This window comes from Daktulosphaira vitifoliae, unplaced genomic scaffold, assembly GCF_025091365.1.
Source record: "Daktulosphaira vitifoliae isolate Bord-2020 unplaced genomic scaffold, ASM2509136v1 Scaffold_4, whole genome shotgun sequence".
NCBI classification, from domain to species: Eukaryota; Metazoa; Arthropoda; class Insecta; order Hemiptera; family Phylloxeridae; genus Daktulosphaira; species Daktulosphaira vitifoliae.
Genome location: NW_026099575.1, coordinates 14,914,127 through 14,942,116, shown reverse-complemented (window position 1 = coordinate 14,942,116; position 27,990 = coordinate 14,914,127). Strand labels below are relative to the sequence as shown.

The 27,990-nt window shown below is 24.0% G+C and overlaps 2 protein-coding genes across 8 annotated transcripts; one reads left to right on the top strand and one right to left on the bottom strand.

The window, feature by feature from the left end:
- Nucleotides 1–2: 2 nt before the first annotated feature.
- LOC126904590 (peptide methionine sulfoxide reductase MsrB) lies at nucleotides 3–8,274 on the bottom strand. Of its 2 annotated transcripts, none has more exons than XM_050683731.1 (4): nucleotides 7,941–8,274; nucleotides 7,710–7,882; nucleotides 2,617–2,818; nucleotides 3–192 (listed from the first exon to the last, which is right to left on the bottom strand). In XM_050683731.1, exons 1-3 carry the CDS (start codon nucleotides 8,108–8,110, stop codon nucleotides 2,637–2,639), a joined length of 525 nt encoding a protein of 174 aa, XP_050539688.1. In that variant the 5' UTR covers nucleotides 8,111–8,274; the 3' UTR covers nucleotides 3–192; nucleotides 2,617–2,636. The 2 variants fall into 2 exon arrangements, with proteins under 2 accessions (XP_050539688.1, XP_050539689.1); XM_050683732.1 differs by having other exon boundaries at nucleotides 2,617–2,782; nucleotides 7,941–8,265.
- Nucleotides 8,275–8,533: 259 nt separating this feature from the next.
- Nucleotides 8,534–27,676, top strand: LOC126904580 (serine/arginine repetitive matrix protein 1-like). Of its 6 annotated transcripts, none has more exons than XR_007703776.1 (20): nucleotides 8,534–8,791; nucleotides 10,170–10,259; nucleotides 12,209–12,334; nucleotides 12,775–12,945; nucleotides 16,122–16,210; nucleotides 18,960–19,133; nucleotides 19,186–19,320; nucleotides 19,630–19,781; nucleotides 19,875–20,002; nucleotides 20,064–20,293; nucleotides 21,076–21,139; nucleotides 22,278–22,370; nucleotides 22,965–23,038; nucleotides 23,096–23,179; nucleotides 23,250–23,586; nucleotides 23,811–23,915; nucleotides 24,210–24,340; nucleotides 24,882–25,084; nucleotides 25,183–25,214; nucleotides 26,360–27,676. XR_007703776.1 is itself a non-coding variant. In XM_050683713.1 (18 exons), the coding sequence occupies exons 1-17, from the start codon at nucleotides 8,783–8,785 to the stop codon at nucleotides 24,330–24,332; spliced, it is 2,184 nt and encodes a 727-aa protein (XP_050539670.1). In that variant the 5' UTR covers nucleotides 8,534–8,782; the 3' UTR covers nucleotides 24,333–24,340; nucleotides 26,360–27,676. The 6 variants fall into 6 exon arrangements, 2 of the variants coding, with proteins under 2 accessions (XP_050539670.1, XP_050539671.1); XR_007703775.1 differs by having other exon boundaries at nucleotides 25,154–25,214; XR_007703774.1 differs by having other exon boundaries at nucleotides 24,882–25,214.
- The last annotated feature ends 314 nt before the right edge of the window (nucleotides 27,677–27,990 follow it).

Sequence of the window (27,990 nt, the reverse complement as noted above, 5' to 3'; positions counted from 1 at the left end):
AATTTCAAGTATTTAATAAGTGTATTTACTCTCCAAATAGAATACAGAAAAGTGTCATCTATTTATTTTGTTATTGTTTATAAAAGTTAATTGTAAAGCAAATAGTATTGGTTAATTCAATGTGACTTCAATTATATGAGAAACATAATCATTGCTGATAGAATAGTAGATAATTAATTCAGCTATTGGTTCCTGTAAATAAATAAATATATTGATAAAAAATAAATAACTAATACAAAAAATAATTTAAATATTTTTTTATTTTATTTATAAATTACTATCATATTTGCCTAATTTTGTATTAGAGAGCAAATTAATAACAAAGAAAGACAATATAAGTCTTAATAATTTGAAAGATGGTCTAGTGCTGTGTTAACTTAATCATTAGAAGTGATAAAACAATCATTTTTATAAATCTGACCCTTTTCCTGTCCACAGGGGGGATTTAAAATGACAACTTTTTCAAATTCACTTTTGAAAGTGTTCCGGTAGGTCTGACACTTTAATATATATCTTAAATTAAAGATAATGTAATAAACTTTATCATGAAAAAAAAAAAATTTCGGACTTTATTTTGTTTTCATGGTGAAAATGGCTACCAAATGCTATTTTTGTGTGAAAATTCTCAATTTTATATTTTACATTTTTAACTTTACAATGCTATAACTTATTGAAAAGTGTATGGATCAATACAATTTTTTTATGAGAAATAATATTTATATCCCTCTTTCATTCGACATACTTTATCTTAATCCACCATTTTTTTAAAATTAAATACTATCTAAAGATTTGCATCGAAGCGTTTTTTATGATAGTGATTTTAATCACTGTCAGGTATCATTATACTTGACCCAACAATGCACGTCACCACTGTGCCACGACCCCCCTGTGCTGGGTTTTTTATTATTTCTAGGCATTAAAAAGTCATAATGCTCCTCTATAATAAAAATGGCTAATATCACTTAAAATATTATTTCATAAGTTATTATCAACCAGTCATTTTCTAGTTTGTAAATTGGTTAAACATACAAAGTGGTTCTTATTTTGACAAATCTATTACAAATTATGTATTACTATTTATTTCATATCATTTATGCATTCCTTAGACTATGTTAAAATCATATTCTTTGTTATTTGTTTTTAATAATAAAAAATTAAAATTAAAATTTTTTTCAAAATTTTAAAAGAACTATTTTTTAGAAATGTTCAAAACAATTTAATGGATTAATAATAATTTTGGAAGGAGTACTAGAGATTTACAAGCAGTGGAGTATGCTTTATAAATATAATATAGTACGAGTTGTAAATGCCCATTCTATGTATTAGATTACTTGTGACTCAATAATTACTTATCCTAAATTGTTATCGACCCATTAATGTTTTTTTGTAAGAAAGGATCTAAAAAACTTTTTTGAAATTTTGAATAACAAAAAAATTTTAATTTATGTACCTCCCTGTATATGTTTCCATTTAAAAACTTAAGTTAATAACATTTCAAGAGTGAATAACATCAAATTGTTTTCTGTAAATTTTAGAATGTTTGATACTATTAACTTTTAAAAAAAAATATAATATATATAAACCCAGCACAGGGGGGTCGCGGCACAGTGATGCCATGGTATAGTTGGATAAAGTATAATGATATCTGTCAGTGATTAAAATCACTATCAAAAATAAACGCTTCGATGCAAATCTTTAGATTGTGTTTAATTTTAAAAGAATTGGTGTATTATTCCAAAAGTTACATGATGTGCTAGTTCCTTATTAATATCTTGATTAAGATAAAGTATGTCGAATAAAAAAGGGATTATTAAAAATATTATTTCTCATAAAAAAATTGTGTTGATCCATACACTTTTAAATAAGTTATAGCATTATAAAGTTAAAAATATAAAATCGAGAATTTTCACACAAAAATAGCATTTGTTAGCCATTTTCACCGCGAAGACAAGTCCAGAGGTCAAATTTTTTTTTTTCAAATTAAAGTATATTACATTAGCTTTAATTTAAGATATATATAAAAGTGTAAGTATTTTTGGAATACATTCAAAAATTAAGTTGAAAAAGTTCTACTTCCTATACGCATTTTTAAAGGTTTGCAACCACGTGTATAAGGGGAAATATTCCGATTAAAAAAAAAAAAGTACTTTTTTAAAAGAAATTTTTTCAATTTTTGAGGGTAATGTCTTCGACTAGATACGATTTGTGATCTTTTGACGTATCGTTGAAAGAAATCCGTTCGGTGAGAGCTGAGAAAAAGTGGTAACAGACACAAAAAAAAAAATTTTAAAATTTAAAAAAAAATACATCATAGTAAAACCAATACCTTCTCAGCTTCGCATCGAAGCTAATATAAGGATATATCAGAATTTCATGTTACATACTTTTTTTTATTATAATAATATAATAGTGTTTCTACCCAAAAGTTTTTATATCTTAATACACTCAGTAATTAAAACTCTTATTTTGACAAAATATAGAGATCAATTTTGGAATATTCAGTGAAAAAAATTGTTTTATAAGTTTGATGATACTATAATATAGTTCAATAATATTGTGGAAAGTAGGTTAAGATAAAAAGTAAACACTTGTAAAAATATTAATAAATAAAATTACCGTGTAAAAATGAACCAGGATCATTCTTTTTCTATTGCTCGTGGATGAAAGTTCATAGATGCACTATTAATACAAAATCTACGACCAGTTGGAGGAGGACCATCTTTGAAAACATGCCCCAAATGTGCATTGCAATTGATACATTGTACTTCCGTTCTGATCATACCTGGGTTGTTTATTAATAACAGCAAATTTGCTCCAACTGAATCCACCACCATGATGTAGCAACAGCATTTAATTGTATAGTCAAGGAACCAAGGAAACGCCGCAACACCAAATAATAGCATAGCATAATTATCAATAGATTTTTTTCAATGAAAAAAAAATATATTTAATTGAAAGAGACAATTACAATTTTTTAATAGTTAAGCAAAATAATTGGAGTTTTTAATACAATTAGTTATTTTAAAAGCAAAACAAAAAAAAAAAACGAAATTTTACACGAACCAACATGAACAACTTACAATTTAATATTGAATCTTTTATTATATTTAAACTAATTATTTGTTCAAAAACTTTTTGCCAAAAATCCTCAATACCATAAAAAAAAATTATGTGTTTTAATTACATTGTGTAATTACATGAAAATAGCAGACATAAAAATTACTTTAGTTTTTTTTTTGTTTGCTAGATATACAGAATGTTCAATAAGTGAGGAAACGGGTTTCTATTGTTTCTATTGCGACGGACTAACCACCCGTCCCGGAGTATAAATGGTTAAGAAAACTTCCTCCTAGGGGGAGGTCGCTATGGCCCTTAATGAACTAATAAAAGCAATAAAAAAAAATTATTGTTTTTTCCAGATAGTGCATTTTTTATAATTAAAAACATGAAAAAACACCTTATGTTCTAGAGCCTATAACTTCAACTAAGCCTATAACAAATACGCTATCACTGCGGAACTAGTACTGTTATTCTCATATTAAATAGTACTTCAATTTCATTCTTAAGTTTATGAATTTTGAATTTTTTTAACATCGAAATTTTGATTTAAATTTTTTAACTTTCGCAGTATTTTGATAGCAAAATTTGAAAGTCAAAAAATATTTTAATAAAATTTTTTTTTTCTTTTCAGAAGCTTTTAGTTATGTTCTTTTAATCCATATCATATTTGAATCGATTTATAATTTTTTTTGTATCGTTTTACGGACTTGAACATGCATGGTTTGCTGAAAATAGCCAACTTTATCATCTCATTACACAAAAATGACTGAACGATTTTTTTTTCAAATTTACATAATACTTACCTTTAGACAATTAAAATATCTGGTAATATAATTATCTAAAATACAAAATATCTGAAAAATTAAGTCTTTAAAATAAGCTGCTTACAATGGTGTGTAGTATTTATTTTTGAGTAAAATAAATGCAAAAAATAAGAATAAAATGTTGAAAATTACGTAGTTTGTAGATTTTCCATAATACGTTAATTGTAAATTTTGTAAGTTCTATAAGTGGCGTTAAAATTATTTCTCCATCATCAAATTTTCACCAGATATTTTAATTGTGTGAAATATTAATGACTGGTAATACATACACAAATAGAGTTAAAAAATAATAAAGTAAAATTATTCAATTTTATAATTGAAATATCATTATTATCATTACTATTATTATATCAAACCTAACTCGACAGTTAATACTTTAAAATATAAGTGAGAATTGTGAAAAAAATGACAGCCTCAAAAAAAACCACATAGTATAATAATTTTAATATGAATAAGTAATTTATTCTAACTAGAGGAGACTACATTGATGGAGTCCTTGATAATCATTGAAGTTATTGAATTTAAACGAGTTGAAAATTTTTTTCTAACTAAAAAAGGAAAATATGTATAGCCACTGGCAGGTTTGAATCTCGTCCTCCAAGCGCATAAGACTCATGTGTTACCGACTCGACAACAGTTCGTCGACCAAAAAAATGGCAATTTAAGATAATTCCAATTTCAAAGTTATTTTTCTCAACTTAAAAGATGCAAAAAAAAATTTAAATAAGTTTAATTTTTTGTGTTTTGTCATTTAGATTTATATAATATTTATGAAAATATATTTACTCCCCTTGTAATGTATTTTAAAATAAAATAACATATAAAACCCAGAATTTTAACACAAATACAGCATATTTTTGAATACGGTGACTGTTTTTTCATCATGAAGTCTAGAGGTCAATTTTTTTTTTTCAATATAAAGTATATTACATTAGATTTAATTTAAGGTATATATAAAAGTGTAAGTATTTTTGGAATACATTCAAAAATTAAGTTGAAAAAGTTCTACTTCCTATACTCATTTTTAAAGGTTTGCAACCACGTGTATAAGGGGAAATATTCCGATTAAAAAAAAAAGTATGTCAAAGGAGAGAGGTATATATAAAGTATTTATCATTAAAGAATAGAATTAATTCATGCATTTTTTAAAAAGTTACAGCAATATAATGTTAAAAAATGTAAAATATAATATCAAGAATTTTTTTAAAAAAATAGCATATTTTTGCATACGGTAGTCATTTTTACCATGAAGACAAATCCAGAGGTCAAATTTTTTTTTCAAATTAAAGTATATTATATAAGCTTTAATTTAAGGTATATATAAAAGTGTCAGTCTTTCCGGAACATTTTCAAAAGTTAAGTTGAAAAAGTTTATTTTTTGTAAAAAAGTTACCATTTTAATGTTTACAAAAATATATAAAATGTTTAAAGATAATACCTTTAACTAGATAATAGTTGTGATCATTTGACGTAACGTTAAAAAAATTGATCAAGTGAGAGCTGAAAAAAAAGAATGACAAACACAAAAAAAAACCACTTAATAGAATAGTTAAGAAATTCTTTCTTATATGGGGAAACTACAATGATGGGGTCCTTGATATTCAGTGAAGTTAATTAATCTAAATAAGAGAAGAATTTATCGAATTTTGAATCTTTTTTAACTCAAAAAGATTAAAAAAAAAAAAAAATACGAAAAAAAAATTTTGACAACCAGAGTTTGTCACCCCGACCATGAAAGACTTTATTTTACCGACGCAGCAACCCTACAACACATTTATTGATAGATAAATAAGAAAATTTAAGTTAGTTCAAAATTTCAGTAATTTTTCTTTTAAAATTTATGTCAGTTTTAAATAAAATTTTAAAAAAATGTCAAAATTTAATGATTTAAAAAATCATAATTTTTTGGCTGATTTTTCCCATTTACAGCAAACGAGAATTTTAAAAGACTCTAAAAAGTAACCAAATAATTATTATAATTTAAACATATAATAAAGCCACTTTTATTAGCTGAACAGAAATATTTTGATTTTAAGTAAACTCAAATTTAACTTAATTTATTTTTTGTTCATTAAATGACTAATTCATGTATGTATGTATGTATGTATGGTATATTTTGTTAAATACCTATTTTTAAAATAATGTTCCAAATACTAAAAAACACTATATTTATAAAAAAATATTTTAAAAAAATGTCTACTACATTTAAATTTTATACATTTTATATATAGGTCATAAAGGTATTTTTGTAAATAAATTCTATAAATAGAACAAATTAATACCTGTCGACGTTATTGTCTAAAGTAAACGTTCAATAAATAACTTGAATACTACTATGAATATAATTTATTTGAAAAATAACGGATTAATTTTATTAAATACTTTTTCAAATTAACTTAATTTTAACGAGTTTAAAAAAATCATCAACTTGCCAAGTCTTAAATAACGGGTCTTTTAAATTTTTTTTAATAAAAAATTGAACGAACGTAAAGAAAACTAGTTATTTTTTAGAAGAAAGAACTAGAATCAGGAAGAGCTACTATATAGGAAGATTTTCTAAAAGAACAAGTTTTGTTTAAAACAAAAAACTTATCTTCTACTACGTTTAATAGTTTTAAAAATAAAAAGGACTCAATTTTATTTTGATATTAAATAATTGACTATTATTTTTAATAACAAATAATTTTTTACCTAAAGTTTATAAAGCTATATATTTTTAGATAACAACCAATAAATAATAAATAATAGTACACTATTAGTGTAACTATATTTTTAAAAGCAGAGGGAATAAAATTTGGTGGATTTGCTAATTTATAATTGGATATCATAGTTTGGCTCATAGTTAATAACATGAAACATAAATTCTTTACAATATACAGGGGTTTATCATGAACCACTCGATTCCTTACAAAATAAATACAATATTCACAAAAATTTTGATTTCTTTTAGTTACATATATTTTTTGAATTATCAACTAATAATTTTAATACTTTTAATTACCCTTTAGTATCATTCCTTATAACATAAAGGAATATAAACTATTTTTTTAAATATAAACATATATTTAACTATCGTATAAGATAAAAAATTATTTAATTAAGTAAATGACTAGTTGATAATAACTTTTGGACCAGTACTTTGGATATTATTCTTATTTTTATACCAAGGTGAGACGAAGAGGGGCTGGGAGATGTTTAATGATAAAAATATATAAAATTTATAAAAATCAATTTTATAAGCTAGTTTAATACATATGTTGCCATTTAAAAAAATAAAGTTGATACTCCTTTAAGTTATAAGGATTGATTCTTTAAAATTATTATTAATTGATGAATCAAGAAATATATGTAATTTAAAGAAATCAACAATTTGTTTCATATTGCATTTATTTTGAAAATAATCAAATGGTTTATGATAAACCGATCATTTTGAATAAGAACTTAACTTTATTATTTTAATACTCATGAGAAATATATTAAGAGTACTAATAACAATTGAATTAAATTATGAGTTAAGAGTATTAATAGTTAAGTGTAATAATCATAATAATTTATTTATAGAACTTGAGATTTAGTAAACAATAAAAAGAAAAATGATTTTTTATCTTACGAATATTCATCTAAAAAGGTTAAGCCAGAAAAAATTATTTAACAGGTAGTAAGTATTGATAAAAATATATTTTTAAATAGAATTGCTTACAGTTTTAGAGTAAGTTGCTTGCTCATAAGTAAATATTTTAAGTAATGCAGCGTTTCCAATACCAAGACAGACATACAATAAATAGCAAAATAAAAAAAGCTTATTTGATAAAAAATTCAACATACCATTTGATGTATCTGAAGTTAATTTTACTTTGCCTTGATTAATTACATCATTGAATGCAGGCCATCCACAACCAGAATCAAATTTAGTCTCTGATGTAAATAATGGTTCATCACAAACAACGCATGTATACAAACCAGGATCCGTAGTTTTATTATACTTGCCAGTGAATGCTCTAAATTAATGATTAAGATAAATTACCTTCTTAATCATTAAAACATTCATATAACTACCTTTCAGTTCCTTTTTCTTGAGTAACGTGATATTGAATAGGAGATAATCGTTTTTTTAATTCTTCTTTCGAAATATTTCCTTGGGACATGGTTCTTAAAATAGTATATGTGTAAGAACCTATGCGCCGAATAAAATTAACATCTATCAAAAATTTACCACGGCTAAACATAGCCTTTAAATAAAATGTGGGTCACAACGTTACATCTCATTTTTTTAAAATCGAAATTATAAATAAATTCTCAATGTTAAATAATATGTATCATACAGTAATACTTATCAATGAATGTATGATATTGTAAGCTTAGATATAGAATTGTACATATATATAAATGTTTGTATTAAGAACTTTCCCTTTTCAAATGATAAATTTCTATCTAAAAATAATAAAATGTTTGATAACGGTAATCTGAGGTTGAAACAGCACATATAATTCTACAGATTTAAATAATTTTTCTTTATTATCTATGTCTCATTTCGGATTTAGCAGGCTTTACGTTTTTGAAAATCAAACTATTGATTGCATGTCAATGTTGTTAGTACTGTATTAGTTAAGATCCCACTTGTATAAAGCGCTTCATACCGCAACCGCGTACGGCAAATGTTGGTTATACACAACAAAAATTTCAATATGCCCAATACACTGCATGTTTGATTTAGTGTCGTTGACTAGAATTATTGTTCATAGACTATAATTTAGTACTTAGAAGCTTGATTGTTTTCTTAATCAAGTGTTGACCTGTGATCCATGGCTCTCAATCCATGAACATTAACTTATTATTTGCAAGTTTTATAAGTTTTTGTTTTGTATCAGGCGATAAAACATAATTTTCACAGATTCAAAATGTACACTGTAAGTATAATATTTTTAACCCATACACATACAGTGTTTCATCTTATTTTCCAAAATTTTATCTTCATAGATAAACATTCAGAAATCTGAGTTGGAACGTCAGAGATATTCTGAAATACATAAAAGTGTACAACAATTTGTTCAATTTTAATGAATGTTATAATTTATTTTGTTTTTAATGTTAAAATATGTATAATAATAATTTATATATTTCTATGCTATAGAGGTATTAAACAGCATTAATTTTTGAGCTGTATATCTAAATATTTTTTAGGATATTTAAAGAAAACTTAATGTCTATATGAAAATTATTAATATCCATAATATGATATTAATAAACTGGTATTGTTATAGAGTAATCAAGTATTATATGGATAACCAAATTATATGTATACAGGATGAAATAAATCTAACTCAATTATTATAACTCTTAATCTTTTTCTTAATAACACAAGCTAGTGTAAGATACTATGAACAACTGTAATAAAATTTCTCAAAGCTATAACAATTTGATAGCTAGAGTCTAGATTTATATGTATCTATATATATTTTTTAAGTTATTCCAAATACAACATCAGCCAATAAAAATTTGTATTGTAGAATTGCGTTCTTAGTTATGTTATCTAATTGGAATAATGTTGAGGGTGAGGTTTATTCCTCTATAAAACAAATAGTATACTTATGCAACTACATATTCCAACCACAAATTTGCATGAACTTTGATCTTTTTAAAATGGCTCAAATAAACTTATATATATATATATATATATATTTAAATCTGCATTCTATTCATGGCCAAATTTAAATAAGATATATTGGTATCATTATTTTTCTTAATGTATATTTAATTACAAAACATAGTTATTCAAATATTTTTAATGTCTTACAAGTTAATTTTGGTAGTTTTTCATTAATACTAACATAAAAGTAACAAAAATAGGTAATATTGCAGTAATTTTATTCAGCCAAAATTTCAAATTTAGACTCCTGGTTAAGTAACAAAATAGTAATTTCATTTTAATACACCATATCATCTCGAAAAACAAATATAATGAGCTTCCTTTTTTATATAAGATCAAATTAATGTTATCACCATAAATTCAACCTACTGATTGAACTTTGTAAATAAACTAAGAATTCTTTTTGTTGAACCTTAAAATACTAATTGTAACCTAAAATAATATAAAAATAAATATATAGATAAAACTAAATTTCATCATTATGTCCAATTTCTTTTGAAAAGAAATATTTTTTTAAGATATGAAATGGCAACTACTAATTGGTATATTAGTATTGTATAATTTTATAAGTATTCTATTAAAAAATTGTTTTTTAATATTTTAAGAATAACTATATATTTGGTTATTATAATATTCAGGGTACTAGTGCAGATCAAGATACTAGATTTAGTGACAAAGAAAAAAAGTTGTTGAAGCAGATGAAATTTAGTGAATCATTAAATGCTAAAGTAAGTAAACCTAAAAATATTGAATAATTTATGCCCTTATATATTTTTATGTAATTTTGATAAGTAGTTATAATGGTATTATTTAAAAGTTCTTTTTAATTAAATTTTGAAGAAATATATCTTATACCTGAAATTTTCAATACATTAATTAACCAAAAGCTAATGAGTCCATTTTAGCTTTTTTTCAGGAGTATAAAAACAAATTAAATAAAAAATTTGGTAATCTGCATTTTTAAAATTTTTTTATTTTAGTTTTTTTTTTTTTTTAATAAAAAATTCTCAATTTGATAAAAAAATAGTAGAGGTCTAAAATGTTATTGATATTTTGATACAATATCTATTTTATGAAGATATTTTAGTATTAATGTAGAGTTAAAAGTTTTCAATACCGCAAATGATGATTAAATAAATATCTAAAATATTTAACTAATATCTCAATATCTAAAATAGTATAATATATAATAATACAACAATAAAAATTTTGTATTAATGTAGAGTATAGACCATTTACTAAAAAATCTAATCTAGATATACCACCTTGATCAAAAAGTTCCCGGAATTTATTCAGAAAATTAAAAATACCAGTTTATTCATCTAAATCTATACTGTCCCCTTCAGAGTAATCCCCATCGACTGCAACACACTTATGCCAGCGCTTGATCCAATCTTCGAATTAAGCATAGCCTTCTTTTTTGACTGAAAACGACATGGTTTTTTTAGTCTCAGCTCATTTGGTGAACGCCATTCACTTGTCTGATGTCTTGATTGTGTGTCATACTCATAAACCCACGTCTCGTCTCCAGTAATGATCCTTTTGATGAATGTGGTATCGGATTCAGCCTCGCAAATCATGTCTTTTGCGACGTCAACACGGTCTCTTTTTTGCATGAAATTGAGGTCTTTTGGCACCAACTTTGCTGCTACACGACGTAAACCCAAATCATTAACCAAAATGTCTTGGAAGGATCCATAGGCAATGCTCAAGTCTTCCGCTATTTATCTGATGGTTAATTTGCGGTTATTGACCAACATTTCTTGTTCAAAAGAGATAGATGTACTCTTGGCTACGTAACTTTTGCAAATGTCAAGCTTTGGCGCTAAGATTTAGAGGGAATATTAACAACAGATGTACCAACTTAATAAAAAAAACAACTCAAATCGGAACAATGGGAGCCCCATACGATGGTTATTCCGGGAACTTTTTGATCAAGGTGGTACACTTTTACATGGTACTATCAAAGGCGTGCTTAATTATTTATTGTTTTATCATTAAAAAATTCCCTCATTGAGATACTTGTAGAGATATGTCTAAAACTTACACTCATTTCCAAAATAAAATTCATGTATATGTTAATTTATAAGTATTTTTCTAACTATTGATAGTAGTAATATTACTGATAAACGATGATATGAAACTAAAGAAGTAGTAAATTCAAATTTTATTTATTGATGTTCACTTGAGGTGCCTTTATATTATTAAACTATTATGTATCGATCAGTGTACTCATCATTTTTAGTTATTATATAAAAGTTATTTTATTAAAATTTAATTTCTAACCAAATTTTAATAACTTATTTCTTTAATGTGCCAAATCATAATTAATTCTTAACTTAGCTTGAAAATTAATAAATTATAAATTGTAGGGTTTAATATTTTTTTATAATTTTTATAAAATTTATTTAAAATTATTATAATTTGTTCTAAAATTAAATTAAAAAAAATTAAATATTTGACTAATTTCATTTTATAATGGTAATATATTTGTAACATTGAATTTTCTAAAATAATGATCTCACATACAATTAATGTGAAATGTACACTTTTGCTGTTTTTATGAAATATTACAGAAAACACTTATGATCTTTGAAAGTATATTATTTAAAACCTAAGTATATTGTATAATATTTTTGTTGTATTGATCACTAAATTTTTATTTAAATTTCTTTAGGTTGATATGAACAAAGTTAAACTGGATACAATCAAACCATGGATTGGTAAACGTATTACAGAATTACTTGGTATGGAAGATGATGTTGTTGAAGAGTTTGTAAATAATCAATTGGAAGCTGATACTGTAATTACTTTATTATTATTAAATAATTATTTTTTATTGAACAAATATTGTATGTTGCTAATTATGCAAAAAGTTCATGTATGACTTTGAATATATATTTACAGAGTGAATCTAATTTAATCAGTAAAAAATTTATCTATACATAATAATTGATTCTAAAAATAATAAAATTGATAAAAAAAAAAGTGTTTATGATAAAATATTCTTGAAATATGATTTATTTATAACATTTTAATTTAAATGTTTGAATCATTTTGTTAATATAGAAGTTTAAAATAACAACAAAAAATTAAACATTTTCTGTGTCATACAATATGATAATAGATTTTGAATAGAATTTTGTCTTTGATTTTAAACATATATTACTTAATAACCTAAATTCAAATACTGTTAATTATTAATTTCTATTTTCCCAAATTTGTTTTTTTATGATTTTCTAGTGTCCTGATCCAAGGAAAATGCAAATAAATCTCACTGGATTTCTTAATGGCAAAAATGCTCGTGTGTTTATGACTGACTTATGGGAGTTACTTTTGTCTGCTCAGGAATCTCCTTCTGGTATTCCCCCAAAATTTATAGAACTCAAAAAAGAAGAACTGAAAAAAAAAATTGTAAGTGTAAATTTGGTTATTATAGTTTTAGTTATGAAATTGAAATCTATATATATTATTAAAAAGTGAAAATAAGGGGAAAGAAATATTGCTGAGGCCCAAGAATATTCACTCTTTTGTTTTCAAATGGAATTTAGTTAATCCCCATCCACCATGATTTTGTAATCGTCAATATCATTGTTCTTTTGCAAAACTGATTCTAAATACCTAAATTTTTCCTTCTCTCCTATAATGTCCTCTTTTATTGTCACTATTGTCTTACCTCTATTTATTCTTAAACCCTTTTCTCAAAAGCTGATCCATACCTCTAGCCTTTGATTAATTTCCTCTCTGTTTTCTCTTATTAACACTATATCGTCAGCAAACAACATGCACCACGGCATCTCTCCTTGTATTTCTCTAGTAATTTCATCCATCACTATAGAGAATAAGTAAGGGCTTAAAGCAGAACCTTGGTGCACTTTTACTCTTACCCGAAAACCTTCTGTTACTCCTCTTACGCTTTTTTTTACCCTGGTACAAGTGCCATCATACATATCTTCTATTATATCACCTCTTCACATTAACTTCTGTTCGTCTATATCTACGATATTTGAAAATCTGCTCTGTTTAATCTACAACTTTCTATTAAATGTCATGAAATTCATCTTATTGAATTAGATGGCCATTTATGATAAAATTCACATCACCATAGTGTAAAAAAAATTATAACTTAGTAATACATGTCACCTAATACATATTAAATCATAATAAATTTGTTTATTGACTTGGGCAAATTAATTACCAACAAAAAAACATGAAATATTTTTTTTTATCTTAACAAAGATGATCTATCTTTACAATCACTATTAACAATTAATTTGTCATAAGCCATTTTCCATAAAATTGTCGTACAACATATACTCCATTAATAATAATAATTATACAAAAAAAATTTTTAATTCCATTTTTCGTATATAGAAATCTTAATAAAACCATCAAAAACTATATTAATTCAATGAATTAATATAGATTTTTTATATTGTTATAAGCTGACAGTACTGGTTACCATATTTTAATATAAGTAATGATAATAATAATATTATTAAACATATTATGTTTAACGGCCCTATATGTAATCTTTTAACATACTTTAATTTTGTATAATGCCATAAGATATCAGTTCAAATATCATTCAAAGTTGTATTTTTACTTTAAGATTTACAAATTTAATGGTGATGAACTATTTTACCAAATAATTATCAATTGCAGATATTGTTTCTAATGACAAAACAAAGAAGTTTTATTTACTGTTCATGAAATAGAAAAACCGACATTTTAAAAAGAATAATTAGTTAAAAACTTATTTTAAAATATTAATTGATGTTTAAGGTATTAGAGATTTACATAGTTAACTTATTATACTAAAGATTGCAGTACCAAAAATATTACTAAAATTTATAATATATTATTTATGGAATTTTAATAGAAAAATTAATTGAAAAAAGAAAACTTTATTCTATGAAATAAAGTTGAAAACACTGTATAACAAATCAATGTTTTTTGGAAACTAATTATTTGTTTAGATGGTCAATATAATTACAACAAATTTCCTTAAGCAAATTTAGTAATTAAATTTATACTATCACTTTCTTATAGAAATGCAGATTTTGAATGATATTTTCACTTTCAGCTAGAGTTTTAACTAATGATAAAACATCCATGTCATTAATAATATTAAATACCCACTTGTACATTAAAAATATATTGACCCAGTCAGTGGCATGCCCATGGGGAGAGGTTAGGGGTCATATCTCTCCCCATTGTGTTTTTTTTCTAGTATCGAGTACCTAACAGCAATAATTGAATAAAGTTGTAATTATTACATTGTATATTTGTATAACAACATTACATCATATCATACAAAACACAAAATATTAATAAATATTTTAATGAGGCTTGACCTCTAAAGCCCCCTTATTAATCTTTTCTAATTCTCTCACCATCATTAAATGTATTTAGCTATATTAATACTTATTAGTTATGACATCCCTCCCCATTTAAAATTCCTTGGCACGCCACTGGACCCAGTACCATATCAAGCCAAAACTTGTTCTTATCACTAAAAAAACTTAACAATTTAGTCCAATTTTCTACTAAATTTTTAAAACATACCTTGAAAAAAATATTTAAAGATATTCTTGATAAAAATATTCTTAGAACAGCTACATTACATACAGAGTGAATCATTCTTGAGGAAATTGTTAAAATAAAAAAATGAATGTGAAATGAGGTTACAAGTTGAAAAATTACAAAGAAAAATTGATCAAAAAGAAATATTAACCCTATGAAAAGTAGATTTGTTTATAAAGGATATATTTTAAGCATTATTGTTTTTATTTTATTATAAAATTTTAACATTACATTGTCAGAGTTGTTATGTTAATTAAATATCTTTCTTTGTTGTCTTATACTACATTTTCAATGTTTCTAATTAATCTTTATTGTATTCTTAATTATTTGACTATTTCATAAAATTCAATTTGGTGTGTTACTAACTTTTATTTATTTGTTAATTTTTTATAGTTTTATTACTAATGATTATTAAAGAGCTACCACATTATAATATATATTATACTAACGCAGTTTTAAGATTATTTTGAACTTTATTTCCAAGCTAAAGATTAAGCAATATAAAAGTTCCTATATTTTCTAATTTAATTTTTTTCACTAAATAAAATAATAATGTGATTATCTTGAAGTAATTGTATATAGTTTTTCATTTTTTAAATGATCTCTTTTTTATATATATTTTCTACTGCTTCTATTTTAAAATATATTTCTAGTGGCAGCCCTAGGATACAGTTTGGGGTTTTTTTTGACATGTTGTTAAAAAAATTATTCTAATGAAAACTGTGAAAAAAAAGCTACAAACCTAATAAAATTGCTTCTAAATTTTTTTTATTTTAATTTGGTGTTTAAAGAAGTGTAGATTTTCATTTTAAAATTTTACCAATGAACATTTAAGTTAAAATAGATTTCATTTCCAATGTTTTTTAATCAAATCATTTTTTTCATTTAATATTATCTCTAATTTCTTTGAATTATCAAACATAAAAATTTTAAATAATGTTCTGAGAAATTTTTAATGTTAAATTATATTATCACTTTTAAAGAAAATAAATTTCAATTTTTAGGAAGATCAAGAGCGTGTTGGTGATATGTTAAAAAAATTTGAAAAAGACAAAGAAGAAAGGGAAAAAGAACGAAAAAGAGATAGAGAAAGGTAAATGTTTACATTATTTTATAAAACTTAACTTTATTTTAATTAAGAATAGCTGATATCAAATAAATTGTTTGGTTAGTCATTATTTTGTAAATAAAATTTTTTTTTTTTTTTTTAATGATGGCAAATTTTCTTTAAATATTAAAATTTGTCAAAATAATTATAATAATTGCTTAAGGAATTATTTTAATATTAGTTGATACTAATGGTAATGTTTGTTATTAATAATAACACTGGTTAACATAAATTTTGAATGTAGGTTTTAATACTGAATACAATTTATTTAATGATGAAAAATAAAAATTACTTATAAAAGTTTAGTTTTGTGGCTATAATAATGAATAAAGTTCAAAGCTTAGTAGGGTTTGATGCTTTATGCATTTATAAAATTTACTTGGATCACTTCAAAAAATCTTTCAACTCTATTAAAAATTATCACAGGTATATACAGTTTTGTTTTAAAAGAGAAGTTATCTTAAAATTTATGTAATTTAGATTTCTAACTATTTAATAAGAAATACTTTTCAAGAATAGTCATATTTTTTTAATCTTTGGGTTACATTTTTATGAAATAACAAAATAATACTTAATAATATTATTGAGTAGTTATTATATTACAGGGTGATCAAACCTACTCAATAACATAATAAATATAATTTTGTTAATTATTTTTGGCTTCTTTAACGTCTTATATTTTTCAATTATTATAATTTATTAATGCGTCACTTATACTTTATTAGAGTATTATTGGAAATTTGCACATATAATTAGCTCATATAAAGGAAAATGATTATAAAAAAAATTACTGGTTGATAAAATTTTATGGACAAATATTTCGCAAATTTTAATGTTTTTATATTCTTCTTAATAGGAAGAATGTGACTAAGAATTTTTAATGTTTTATATTTACAGAGTGATTCATTAATTATGAACCTTAATTTAATCTAATTACTGATGATGACGTGAAGATACTTCTATTTTTATCACTATACATTTCGTTGCCTTTCACCTAAGTATAAAAATATTAACAGCTTCTGAAGTATGTTCAAAAAGTTGATATCAACCAATAATTTTCTTAATTATGAACGTTAAGAAATAAGCTGGTTAAATATGCATGTTGAAAAAATAATGTTAACACTAATAAGATAAAAGGGTTGAACATAAAAATATTCATAGTTAATAAATTAAAAAAACATGAAACTAAAAGAAGTCAATAAATAAATGATCAATAATATTTTTATTTTTCAATAAATTGGTAATTTATTATGAAAGAATCACCTGTAAATACAGCATTTCTCAGATCTAACTGACAAAATTTATATTTTTAATACAATTATCATTTTGTTGAGTTTTTTTTTTAAATAATTATTACCTTTTTAAGTAAGAGCATATTTTTTTATTATTTATCGTTAAGAAAAAATTGAAAAAATTTTTTTCAAAATTTCAAAATGCCCATTTTATAGCTATTACAAAAAAAAATGTTGAGGGATAGACAAAGATGTTAGAACAAGTAATTATTAAGATTTAAGCATTAAATGGGTATATAGTATGGATAGGTGTTTATTGGGGTAATGGTGAAAGTATAGTCTGACTGCATTCCATACCTACTCTATGTATTAGGATTCTTTTAACTTAATAAGTGTTATTCGTTACATATTACAATTTTGTAATAAAAAAATGAAAGAAAAAAATATAATAATGATAATAAAACATTAAACAGTGTTACCGGAGAATATAAAATACTCTCAGTTTATACTGATTACAACACTTCCTTTTAAACTAGAGAATATAGAGGATATAAATTTATAGTAACAAAATAAATAGTAAAATTAACAATATATATATATAATTTAAATTATTCAGCTAAACCCAATAAGTTAACAAAATTTTGAAAAGTACTTGGTGGTAGAGACTTTGTAAAAATGTCTCCAATTTGATCAGTAGTTGGTATGTATTTGACAAGAATAGAATTATTATCACAGGCTTCTCTAACAAAACAATATTTCACGTCTATGTGTTTGAGTCTCTGGTATTTCCGAGGTTCTTTTGCAGCGGTTATACATGATTGATTGTCTTTGTGGATTGAAGTTGGAATAATCAAATTCAATATTTTCATTTCATTTAATATGCCCCTTATCCATGAGCATTCACTCACTGAGATTGCCAAAGCTATATACTCTGCCTCTGTCATCAACAATGCAACTGTGGATTGTTTGTGGCTTGCCCAGGCAATTGCTGATCCAAAAAGTTGTAAGACATATCAGGTTGTTGATTTTCTTTGTTCTGTATCGCCAGCAAAGTCAGAATCACAATTATCCAATAACTGTATCACAGTGTTTCTTAAGAGAATAATGTAAACACAGTTTTTTAGTACCCTTTAAATATCTAAGTACTCTTTTTAGTAAAGACCAATGAACTTGCATCAGATTGATAGCGACTGAAAATATTAACTGTGAAGCTTATATCTGGTCGTGTATGGGTCATTAAGTACATAAGGCAACTAACAGCTTCTCGATATGGCTTACTGGTTTTTTCTGAATTCTCAATGATAGTTTTGAAGTTTACTTCAAGTGGAGTTTTACAGGGCTTGCAATCATACATGTTTAGCCTTAGAAGTAAATCTTTGATGTAATCACTTTGATCCAACTTTAAAATATTTTTATTTTCATCTCTATGAATTTTCATATCAAGATATGAAAATTTATGAAATTTACATCAGTAGTAAATTATTTCATTCTATTTTTTATAGACGAAGAAGTCGTAGTAGATCTCGAACTCGTGATCATCGTAGTAGGTCACGAGATCGTAGAAGTAGATCACGAGATCGCAGAAGTCGATCTCGAGATAGACACCGTGAAAGAAGAGATAAAGACAGATTTAAAGATAAAGAACTTGAAAAAGCAAAAGAAAAAAACAAGCGAGAGTAATTATTTTATTTTATTATTATATATTTATTCTTATTATGTAATTTTTAGTTCCAGGTCTAAATCTAAAGGGAATATTGTAAGTAATGGACATAGTTCACCAAAAAATACTAAGAGTCGAAGCTGTACACCCAATGGAAAAGAATTAAATGAAGAAAACATAACAGATAAACATTCAAAAACTTTGTATGTATAACATATTGTTTGAATTGTATAAAACCAAACTTATTAAAAAAATTTGGCTTTAAAGTCTAAATTGGAAGAGTAGGATAATTTACCTATTAAATACTTATTATATAAAATTTCAGCTATAAATAGGCACATGTTGCTGGAAACAAAAAACTATCCACTAGTTTTTTCTGTGCCAATTTTATTTTTAACCATCATTTTGTGTAATTATATGATAACTGTTAAAATATTAATATAAGATAACTTAATGAGATAGTATCATAAAAATTTGTATAAAAAAATATTATGTTTCAATTATTTAATTAGGGTATCACCCAGTGTTGACAAAAAAGTGGAATCCAATAACAAAATTAAAGATCGTTCTTCTTCAAGAGAATCAATACCTCGTAAAGAACGAAAACATCATTCCTCTTCATCAAGTCGTAGTTCATCTCGATCTAACTCTTCACGCAGTCCTGGTACCTAGTTAAAAAATATTTTTTTTTATTCAACATTTTGTAATATTTTTATTATTCTATGAAAATACTATGTATAATTACCCATTATTTCAGTTCACAAAAAAGATAATTTTGAAATACAAAAGAAAGAAAATAGTGTTCAAAAAAAGAGACAGTATCGCACTAATAAAGATGATTCTTCAGCTAGTGAATCAGAAAAAGACAAATCCTATGACAAAAGGGTATGTCTGTAGATTGATGAAAAAAATACCTTTATTTATATATATATACTTTTTTTTTTAGGATCGACGAGATCGATCAGATTCTCGTTCAAAATATCAATCTAGACAAGCATATAGTAGAAATCGTTATCAAGAAAGAAATCGGGATCGTTACTACAGAGAAAGGGAACGTCGTGATAGAGAAAGAATTCGACGAGATAGAGAACGTGAACGTCGAGAAAGAGAAAGAGCTTTTCGTGAACGTGAAAGACGAAGACAAAGAGACAGAGAACGATCATCTCCTCGAAGAAGGTACCTATTTTAAGAAAAAAAATTTTTTTTCAAAACTTGATAGTTTTTAAATAAGTAGGATTTGAATGAGTTACTTTTTGTTTATATTTTAAATAAATACATTGAATATAACTAGACTTTTGACAATAATTAAAAAATTTGTAATTTATTATATTTTTTATGACTTCAGCCTATATCTTTAGCTAATAAAACTAAGCTGTACAGTTTGAGCTGCATATAATAATATAATAAAATAAAATAAAACAGGGTCTATCCCAAAAAAAACTTATGATTTGTTTGGTTTTATTTTCTTAATTTTTTGTAAATACACCAACAATCTCATTAAAACTGTTTTTTGTATTTGTATATAGTGATTATTTTATTTTTAATCACTCAATTTCTCATAAAATGAGAAATTCGTTATGAAAGTTCTTTTTTGTGTTATTTAATTTTGAAAACTTCTTTTTCCCTTGCTGCGTTAGGGTATGAACTTTTTATTTTCTTTAGTGGTAACATACATATTGAATTAGCTATTTTTAAATGTAGATTCGAGAAAAAGTACGTAGGTATAGGAAATGATAAAAATAATATAATCCATTTCATACTCTAATCTATATTTGAAAATGTTAATTACTTCCAAGATACTGGTCTAAAAATTTTTATTGACCAATTTTTTTTTAATTATATCATTATTTATTTTATAGGCTAATTAAATATGTAAGTTGCCATTTAAAAAAATAAAATTGAGACTTATAAGATATAAGGGATGAATCAAAAAGGTAATTATTATTATTGTTTTGTAGGAGATCCAGAAGTTTTGAAAGAAAATCAAGATCACCTAGTAGACGGTCCCACTCAAATTCAAAAGTAAATATATATTATTTTATAATTATTTAAGTAATTTACATATGTATAGAGCTAAATTACTATACTATTTTTTTTTTCTTAAAATGATGAGTAAACTTTATATGCTATATACTACAAAGTGGTAATTTTTTTTCAAAACATGGTCAACATTTTTAATGTTTACAGTGATGATTCCATGTATAAAGTTTTCAATTTTCAATCGTAAAGTATTTTTTATGTTCATTCTTTTTACCATATAAGGTTGTCAATTTTATTTGTTCAAATGGAAATGTACATAATTAACTAGTTTACTTATTAATAATTATCTTACTAATGATCTAGTTAAAAAATGGCTGGTTGATAACAACTTTTGACCAGTATTTCTAAAGTTATTAATAATTTAAAGTTATGATTGGCGGTGAGGAGTGAGTGCTACTATTTTTATCATTAGTCATACTCCTTCCATCTATGCATATAAATGTTAATAACATCAAAAATACTGGTAAAATTTGTTAGCAACTAGTTATTTTCTTAATTAGATCATTATTAATTAAATAAACTAGTTAATTATATATATTGCCATTTGAAAATATAATGTTGACATCGTTGTTTATGATTGAAAAATTATGAAAAACGTGTACCTTAAAGAAATCAAATAAAAAATTCTCAATATTATTTTTCTTTTTTGGATTAATTAATTGGTTTGTGATAAATAAGAGAAAGATAAATATCAAATGATATAACTCAAACAAAATTTGCTGTAGTTTGATTACTTAGAAAATTATTGGTAAAAATAAACATAATATATTAATCTCAAAGATAGTCTTTTTTTTTTTAAGTATGTATTAAAAAAACAAATGGGAATTTCTTTTCGTCTTTTGGAAGTTAAGTCTTTGACTATATATAATTTGAAAATTTTAATGTGTTAATAGACAATTTTATCTAAATTTAATAGCTGAAACAGACATAATTAAGAATAAATTAATAATAAAAAATTGAATTTATGTATAATTTTGATTGCTAATGAAATATAAGTAATACGTTTAAACTAGTTATTCTACTTCAATGCTAGATTGACTTTAATGTATTTTTGAACATTTAAATTAATTTTAGTCATTATAACTTAACTTAATTTTTATATTGTGCTTTAACAATTTAGCGTAAACCTTTTGTAAGATCTCGCAGTAAAGATCATATGATCAAAGAATCCAGCTCAATCTCGCCCATCAAAAAAGATTCATCCAAGATCAAGGTATTCATATACTCCTATAACAATTTTATATTTGATATTAAGTTAAAATTAAGATAAAATAAATTATTTAATCAAATAAAATAATAAATTAAAATTTTTTTTTTGACAAAGCCTGGAGTATAATTTAAAAAATTTAATAATTTCTATACTTTTTTTTTTAACAGTCGACCTAATGTTGGCTGCCCTGGAACTACCGTAAGGCATTGCTTCAGGGCTATCAACATTGCAATAAAACTCACAACACCATGTTGTGATACAGCTCCAAATTAATTGAGAGCTGTGTCACAATAAAACGTAGAGTAATTACTATACTTTTGAATACAAAACCAACATTACTTTATTGTATAAGTTTATATAAAACTCACAAGAATAGCTATAAAAGTAATAAATTAAATGTAACAAAAAAAAATTTTACAATCAGAAGTAATATAGGTAATGTATAATATAAATATAGTAAAAAAAGTTATTTTGTTAAGTTAATATATTTATTATTCTGTTTTAATAAATAATTTATTTTACATGTTAAATAGAATATTATTTTATTTTGTTTATAAAATAAGTAATTACTAATAAATCTTTTTGCTTCAATTTGAGGTTTCTCGTGATAGTTTGTCCCGAACACCTTCGCCATTCAAAAAAAGTGCTGATAAATCTACTAAAGAAAAACTGTAAGTCATCTATTTAAATTAATAATCTATTATGATTTATTTATATTTTTTTTGCAGTAGCGCTAAAGAAGAAATACAATCTAAAAGTATCAACAAAATGAGAATTCAATCTCCTTTAGGAAGTACTGAAAGAAAATCTCAGTAAATAATATATTTTTAATTATTAAATAAATATGATTATGTATAGTAATGTTTTTTAATATAATTTAAGGAGTTTGTCAAAACGCAAATCATCATCACCTGTTAACAATAAAAACAAACAAGTAAATAAATTAGATAAGACTCTTCATACCAAAAGTTCAAAAAAATCAGAAATTTTAGTGTCTGATATTGAAAAGCCAAAACCCAAAATAAAAGATGAAACATCTAGCTCATCTGATGAATCGGTTAAAAAACACAAGAAAAAGTTTAAAAAAGATTCAAGTTCAGAAGATGAAAAAGTCAAAGCCAAAAAAAAGAAAACGAAGGAAAGTTGTTCATCTGATGAAGATGATTCTAAAAAGAAAAAGAAACGTAAAAGAAGATCATCTAGTTCAAGTTCTGAAAATGTAAGTTAGTAAGGTTACTTGAACATAACAATTTAACTGTTTAATATTGATAAAAAAATATATTTCTGTGTATTTTAACATTAAATTCATGTACTTTATACTTATGTTCAATTTTCATTTGTTATAAAAATGTTAATTAAACCCTCATTAGAATTATTTTTTAATTTCATATTTTTATATTTCATTTTTTTGGATAAAATTAATTAATCATTTTTACATTTCAGGTATCTGATGGCGAAGAAAAAAAAAAGAAGAAAGACAAAAAACATAAAAAACACAAGAAACACAAGAAACATAGAAAACATAAAAAACGAAAGATGGAAGATAGTGTAATTATTTTAAAACTAACCCAATTAAATTAGTGTAATATTAAATGTTGTGGTATATTTAAAAAAGATACATATAGTTTAAAAAATACTTACACTTGACAATCATATTTATTATTTTTTTGGTTGGGTTACAATTATTTTTTGTTACAACCATTTATTAAAATTTTAATAGTGTTATCAGAAAGTTAAAATCTATTAAATTGTAGCTCATATTACAGACTTTTCTCTTAAACATTACTTTACTATAAAATGTAAGAAGGGTGAAAATTACTATATTTACCTTTATTAATATAGGGTTCAGAAGCCAAATCAGGAGATGAGTTAGAACAACGTTTAAGAGAAAAAGCTCTTCGCTCGATGAAAAGAAAACATGAAACAAAACAAGATGGAAGTGTTAATAGTAACAGCAGCGATTAATATAAGAGGTTAGTTATCAGGCCAAAAAAACTTGAAATATTTATGGGCTATCAGAAAACTCAACAATGATTAATTAGCTACATTACTATTTATACTTGCATGTTTTTTTTTTATATATAAGTACATTTTGGGTCGTTTTAATAATCTGTAGTTTCTATTCAATACAGAAATCAATTTTTTTTAATAATAAACAAGTAGCACTATATGGGTTAAAAAAATTTTGTGTAAATATTTGTATCCTTAATTTAGTGACACATTAAAAATAATTAAAATGATCTAAGATGAAATCTTTGATTCTCACGACTTGTATGTAAATTGATTGCTATTATAAATATTTTTAATTAATTAATCTTATTAATGGAAAAAACAATAAAAATAATTATCTACAAAAAATTTTTAGCTAATAAACTCTTGCTATGTGTTTTTTATTATAACCTATATTGTTCTTTTTCTATGAATATAATATTCTATTAATATTACTATAGGCAAACTATTATTTTCTTTAAAAGCAATTAAATTGTTGTAATTCTACCAATGAGAATTTGGCAGGTTAATCTTCTATCCAGTCTTCATGCTACCAAAACGATAATGGAGTTGTGCTTGTGTTATAAATATATTACAAAATCTATTTGGTGGTTTTTGATTCACTATCAAATTTGTTATCTTACAATCAAAATTTATTTGAAATCTACTAAACTCTGACTATCAACTTCTATTAAAACTGGATATCATCAATCACAAATTTATTCAATGTTTGTATTTTAACTCATAATGCTTGTATCAATTCAATGTTATTGTGTTCATAAATTATTTATTGTAAGGTGCAAATTTATATTTTAAACAAATATAGAACTATTCATTGCTGGAAGTCTATAACATAAGGTAATTTATTTATTTTATTTATACAACATATTTTGATATTTTTTAATAGTAATTAAAAAAACTAAGGCACAAAAAAGTTTTCCATTTATGTTTAAACATAATTATCTATAACTATAATGTGAAAGCTATTATAACAAATATCTAAATGATATTTATAAAATTTTATTAATTAACTAAAAAATACATTCAAAATCTAATCTTATACTTATCAGTCTAAGAAAAAATACTATCTACTATGATGATGAAATTTTTTTATTACCCTTTTTATAATATTAAAATTAAGATATTTAAGTTATTATTATATAATTGCTTAAAAACATAAAAGAATTATTAAAATTTGTACTACTTAAATAGCACACTTCATTTCATATATATATATATATGTATATTTTTTTTAAATTTATTTATTGGCTTAAAATGCTAGTTATTTAGCCTCTTAAAATTTACATTGTGTTGTGTTATAACAAAAGACAGAAAAAGAAAAGTTTACAGCGTTGAATGATTTCAAAGTATTTATAGTACATAGATTTAATTGTATTGTGTATTTGGAGTAGTTAGTTTGATTTAAATTAATTAATCTTGAGAAAATTAATGATTTGTGTTTCTTGTCCTAGTGTTAGGATGTCTTTGAGTGTACTTGTTCTGATGATTGAAGTATATCTGATATGTTAGTAAGTAGGGCATTAGAGAAAAATATGGATAATTGAAAGTTTGCATTGACATTTATCATAAATAGTTCCGGGTTCATCAAACATAAGTTAAGAAGGATATGTCAATCTAATGTGGAAAATGCATACTTTGATTATTTTTAGTGTCTTGGTATGTGTCTAGTATAATTTAGGATTCCGGTCATTTAGCTGTAGATAGTTTGATTTACCATAATTTGTTGTTGGATGTTTGTTTTTTGCAGAGTGATTTACATTTTGATTTGAGAGTGTGAGTTACATCTTTATATGTTATGTGTTATATCTCAGGGGATTGTGCTGCTGATGATGCTAGTTTGTCAGCGAGTTCATTATCCAGAATAAACATATTTGAAACTTATAATACTATTAATAATATTTTATATATTATATTTTTCAATTCTTAATTTGCTTTAAGATTTATTTATATATCTTAATAATTGATACTTTATTTTGTTACAGATGTATCAGCTATGAATTATTCAAGTAATAATACGTGATTATATGATAATTTATTGAAATCTATATTATAATAATCCGTATGATAAACAAAATTTATGACTTCATTCAAAAGTTTAATATATTTTACAAAATGTATAATAATCACTGTACTATTAAAACAAATTGTTTCATATGAAACAATATCTTTAATGAACAATTTACAATTAGTGTTGAAAAAAACTCTAATTAAAAATGGATATTATTTTAATTTATATTTTTATATGCCTTTTTTAAAAGACATTTTTTCATATTAAATTCTTGTAGCTAATATTAAATTTTGATATTTGTTTATCAAATAAACACATTGTTTAACACTTTCAAAATTTGAAATTATTTCACTTTTGATTTTTTGATAAAACTAATTCACATAAAAAAAATTAAGTTAGTAATCTACACCTTAAGTTTTTTAATAAAGTTACTTAGAACTCACTATAATTATGGTGGCATCTTATATTATATTATTAGTAATTTACTATAAGTTTAAAGTTTTTAGTAAAAATTGTGTTGTGATATATTTTATTAATTTATATTTTGTTATAATTTGTTATATGGTAATAAAGAAATAAATAATTAAGCCATAAAACTAGTGACTTCTTGACAGAAGTAAATTTATAAAATATGTCAAACAAAAATCTAGATGAAAAACCATCACATATGGTTCTTAATTTATCGGGACCACATTTTTGTCCACAAAATCCCAAGTTAGATCTACAGTTAGAATCACAATTTATAATAGTGTATGATGGTATCAAAATTCATTTATATTGTAAAATCTTTAGATAGAAATATACTGTCATATGTCACTAATATTATGATTCCACATTCAAATAATGAGTACTTGTGACTAAAATAATTACATATCAGTAGACTGTCTGAATCGGGAAAAATTAAATTAAAAACATTATTGTGTAATTTTATGTTAGGAGATAAAAAAACTTATTAAGAGAAACACAAGTTGGGAAGTAAAAGGTTAAATTAAGATCTATTAAAAAGTTTATAGTGTCAATGTTAACCTAAATAAATGCAAGCAATACTTGCAACTAGAAAAGATTTCCAATCTATCAGAAATGACAGACAAAATCAATGAAGTAAACCCAACTTATTCCATCTCAGTATTAGTGACTGATAAAAATTGTATTTTCAAGAACAACACAAATTAATTAACACTTGAAGAGCAAATAGCTCAAAAAGGCAATTGAAAAATTTGAAAGACATAGTCAGAATATAGATTGAGTAAACTATAAACACATTTTAGGTTTAGAAACGGACGAAGAAGAACNCAATTGAAAAATTTGAAAGACATAGTCAGAATATAGATTGAGTAAACTATAAACACATTTTAGGTTTAGAAACGGACGAAGAAGAACAAAAAATTCAATTGTGTTTTTATTATGCGAAATTCGAAGAAAAAGCAAAAATTTGCATAAGTACTTAGTGTAGACAAAACGCCAAGTATAAGAAGATGGTAAACTAAATATCATCTTTATATATCAGATTCAGTCAGTAAAACACAATTTCTCATAGTTATTGGAGCAGAAATTTCGACCATACAGAGAAAAACAACTATTAGTTGGTGATTACAGATAGTATGC

Excerpts from the sequence above, each read along its gene's own strand:
- LOC126904590 (XM_050683731.1), bottom strand. The coding sequence starts at position 8,110 with ATGTTTAGCCGTGGTAAATTTTTGATAGATGTTAATTTTATTCGGCGC. Across the intron at positions 7,883-7,940 it reads CAAGAAAAAGGAACTGAAAG|AGCATTCACTGGCAAGTATA; the intron begins GTAGTTATATGA and ends TCATTAATTTAG. Across the intron at positions 2,819-7,709 it reads AACTTCAGATACATCAAATG|TTGGAGCAAATTTGCTGTTA; the intron begins GTATGTTGAATT and ends TGGTGGATTCAG.
- LOC126904580 (XM_050683713.1), top strand. Across the intron at positions 19,321-19,629 it reads GATAAACATTCAAAAACTTT|GGTATCACCCAGTGTTGACA; the intron begins GTATGTATAACA and ends TTATTTAATTAG. Across the intron at positions 21,140-22,277 it reads GGTCCCACTCAAATTCAAAA|CGTAAACCTTTTGTAAGATC; the intron begins GTAAATATATAT and ends TTAACAATTTAG.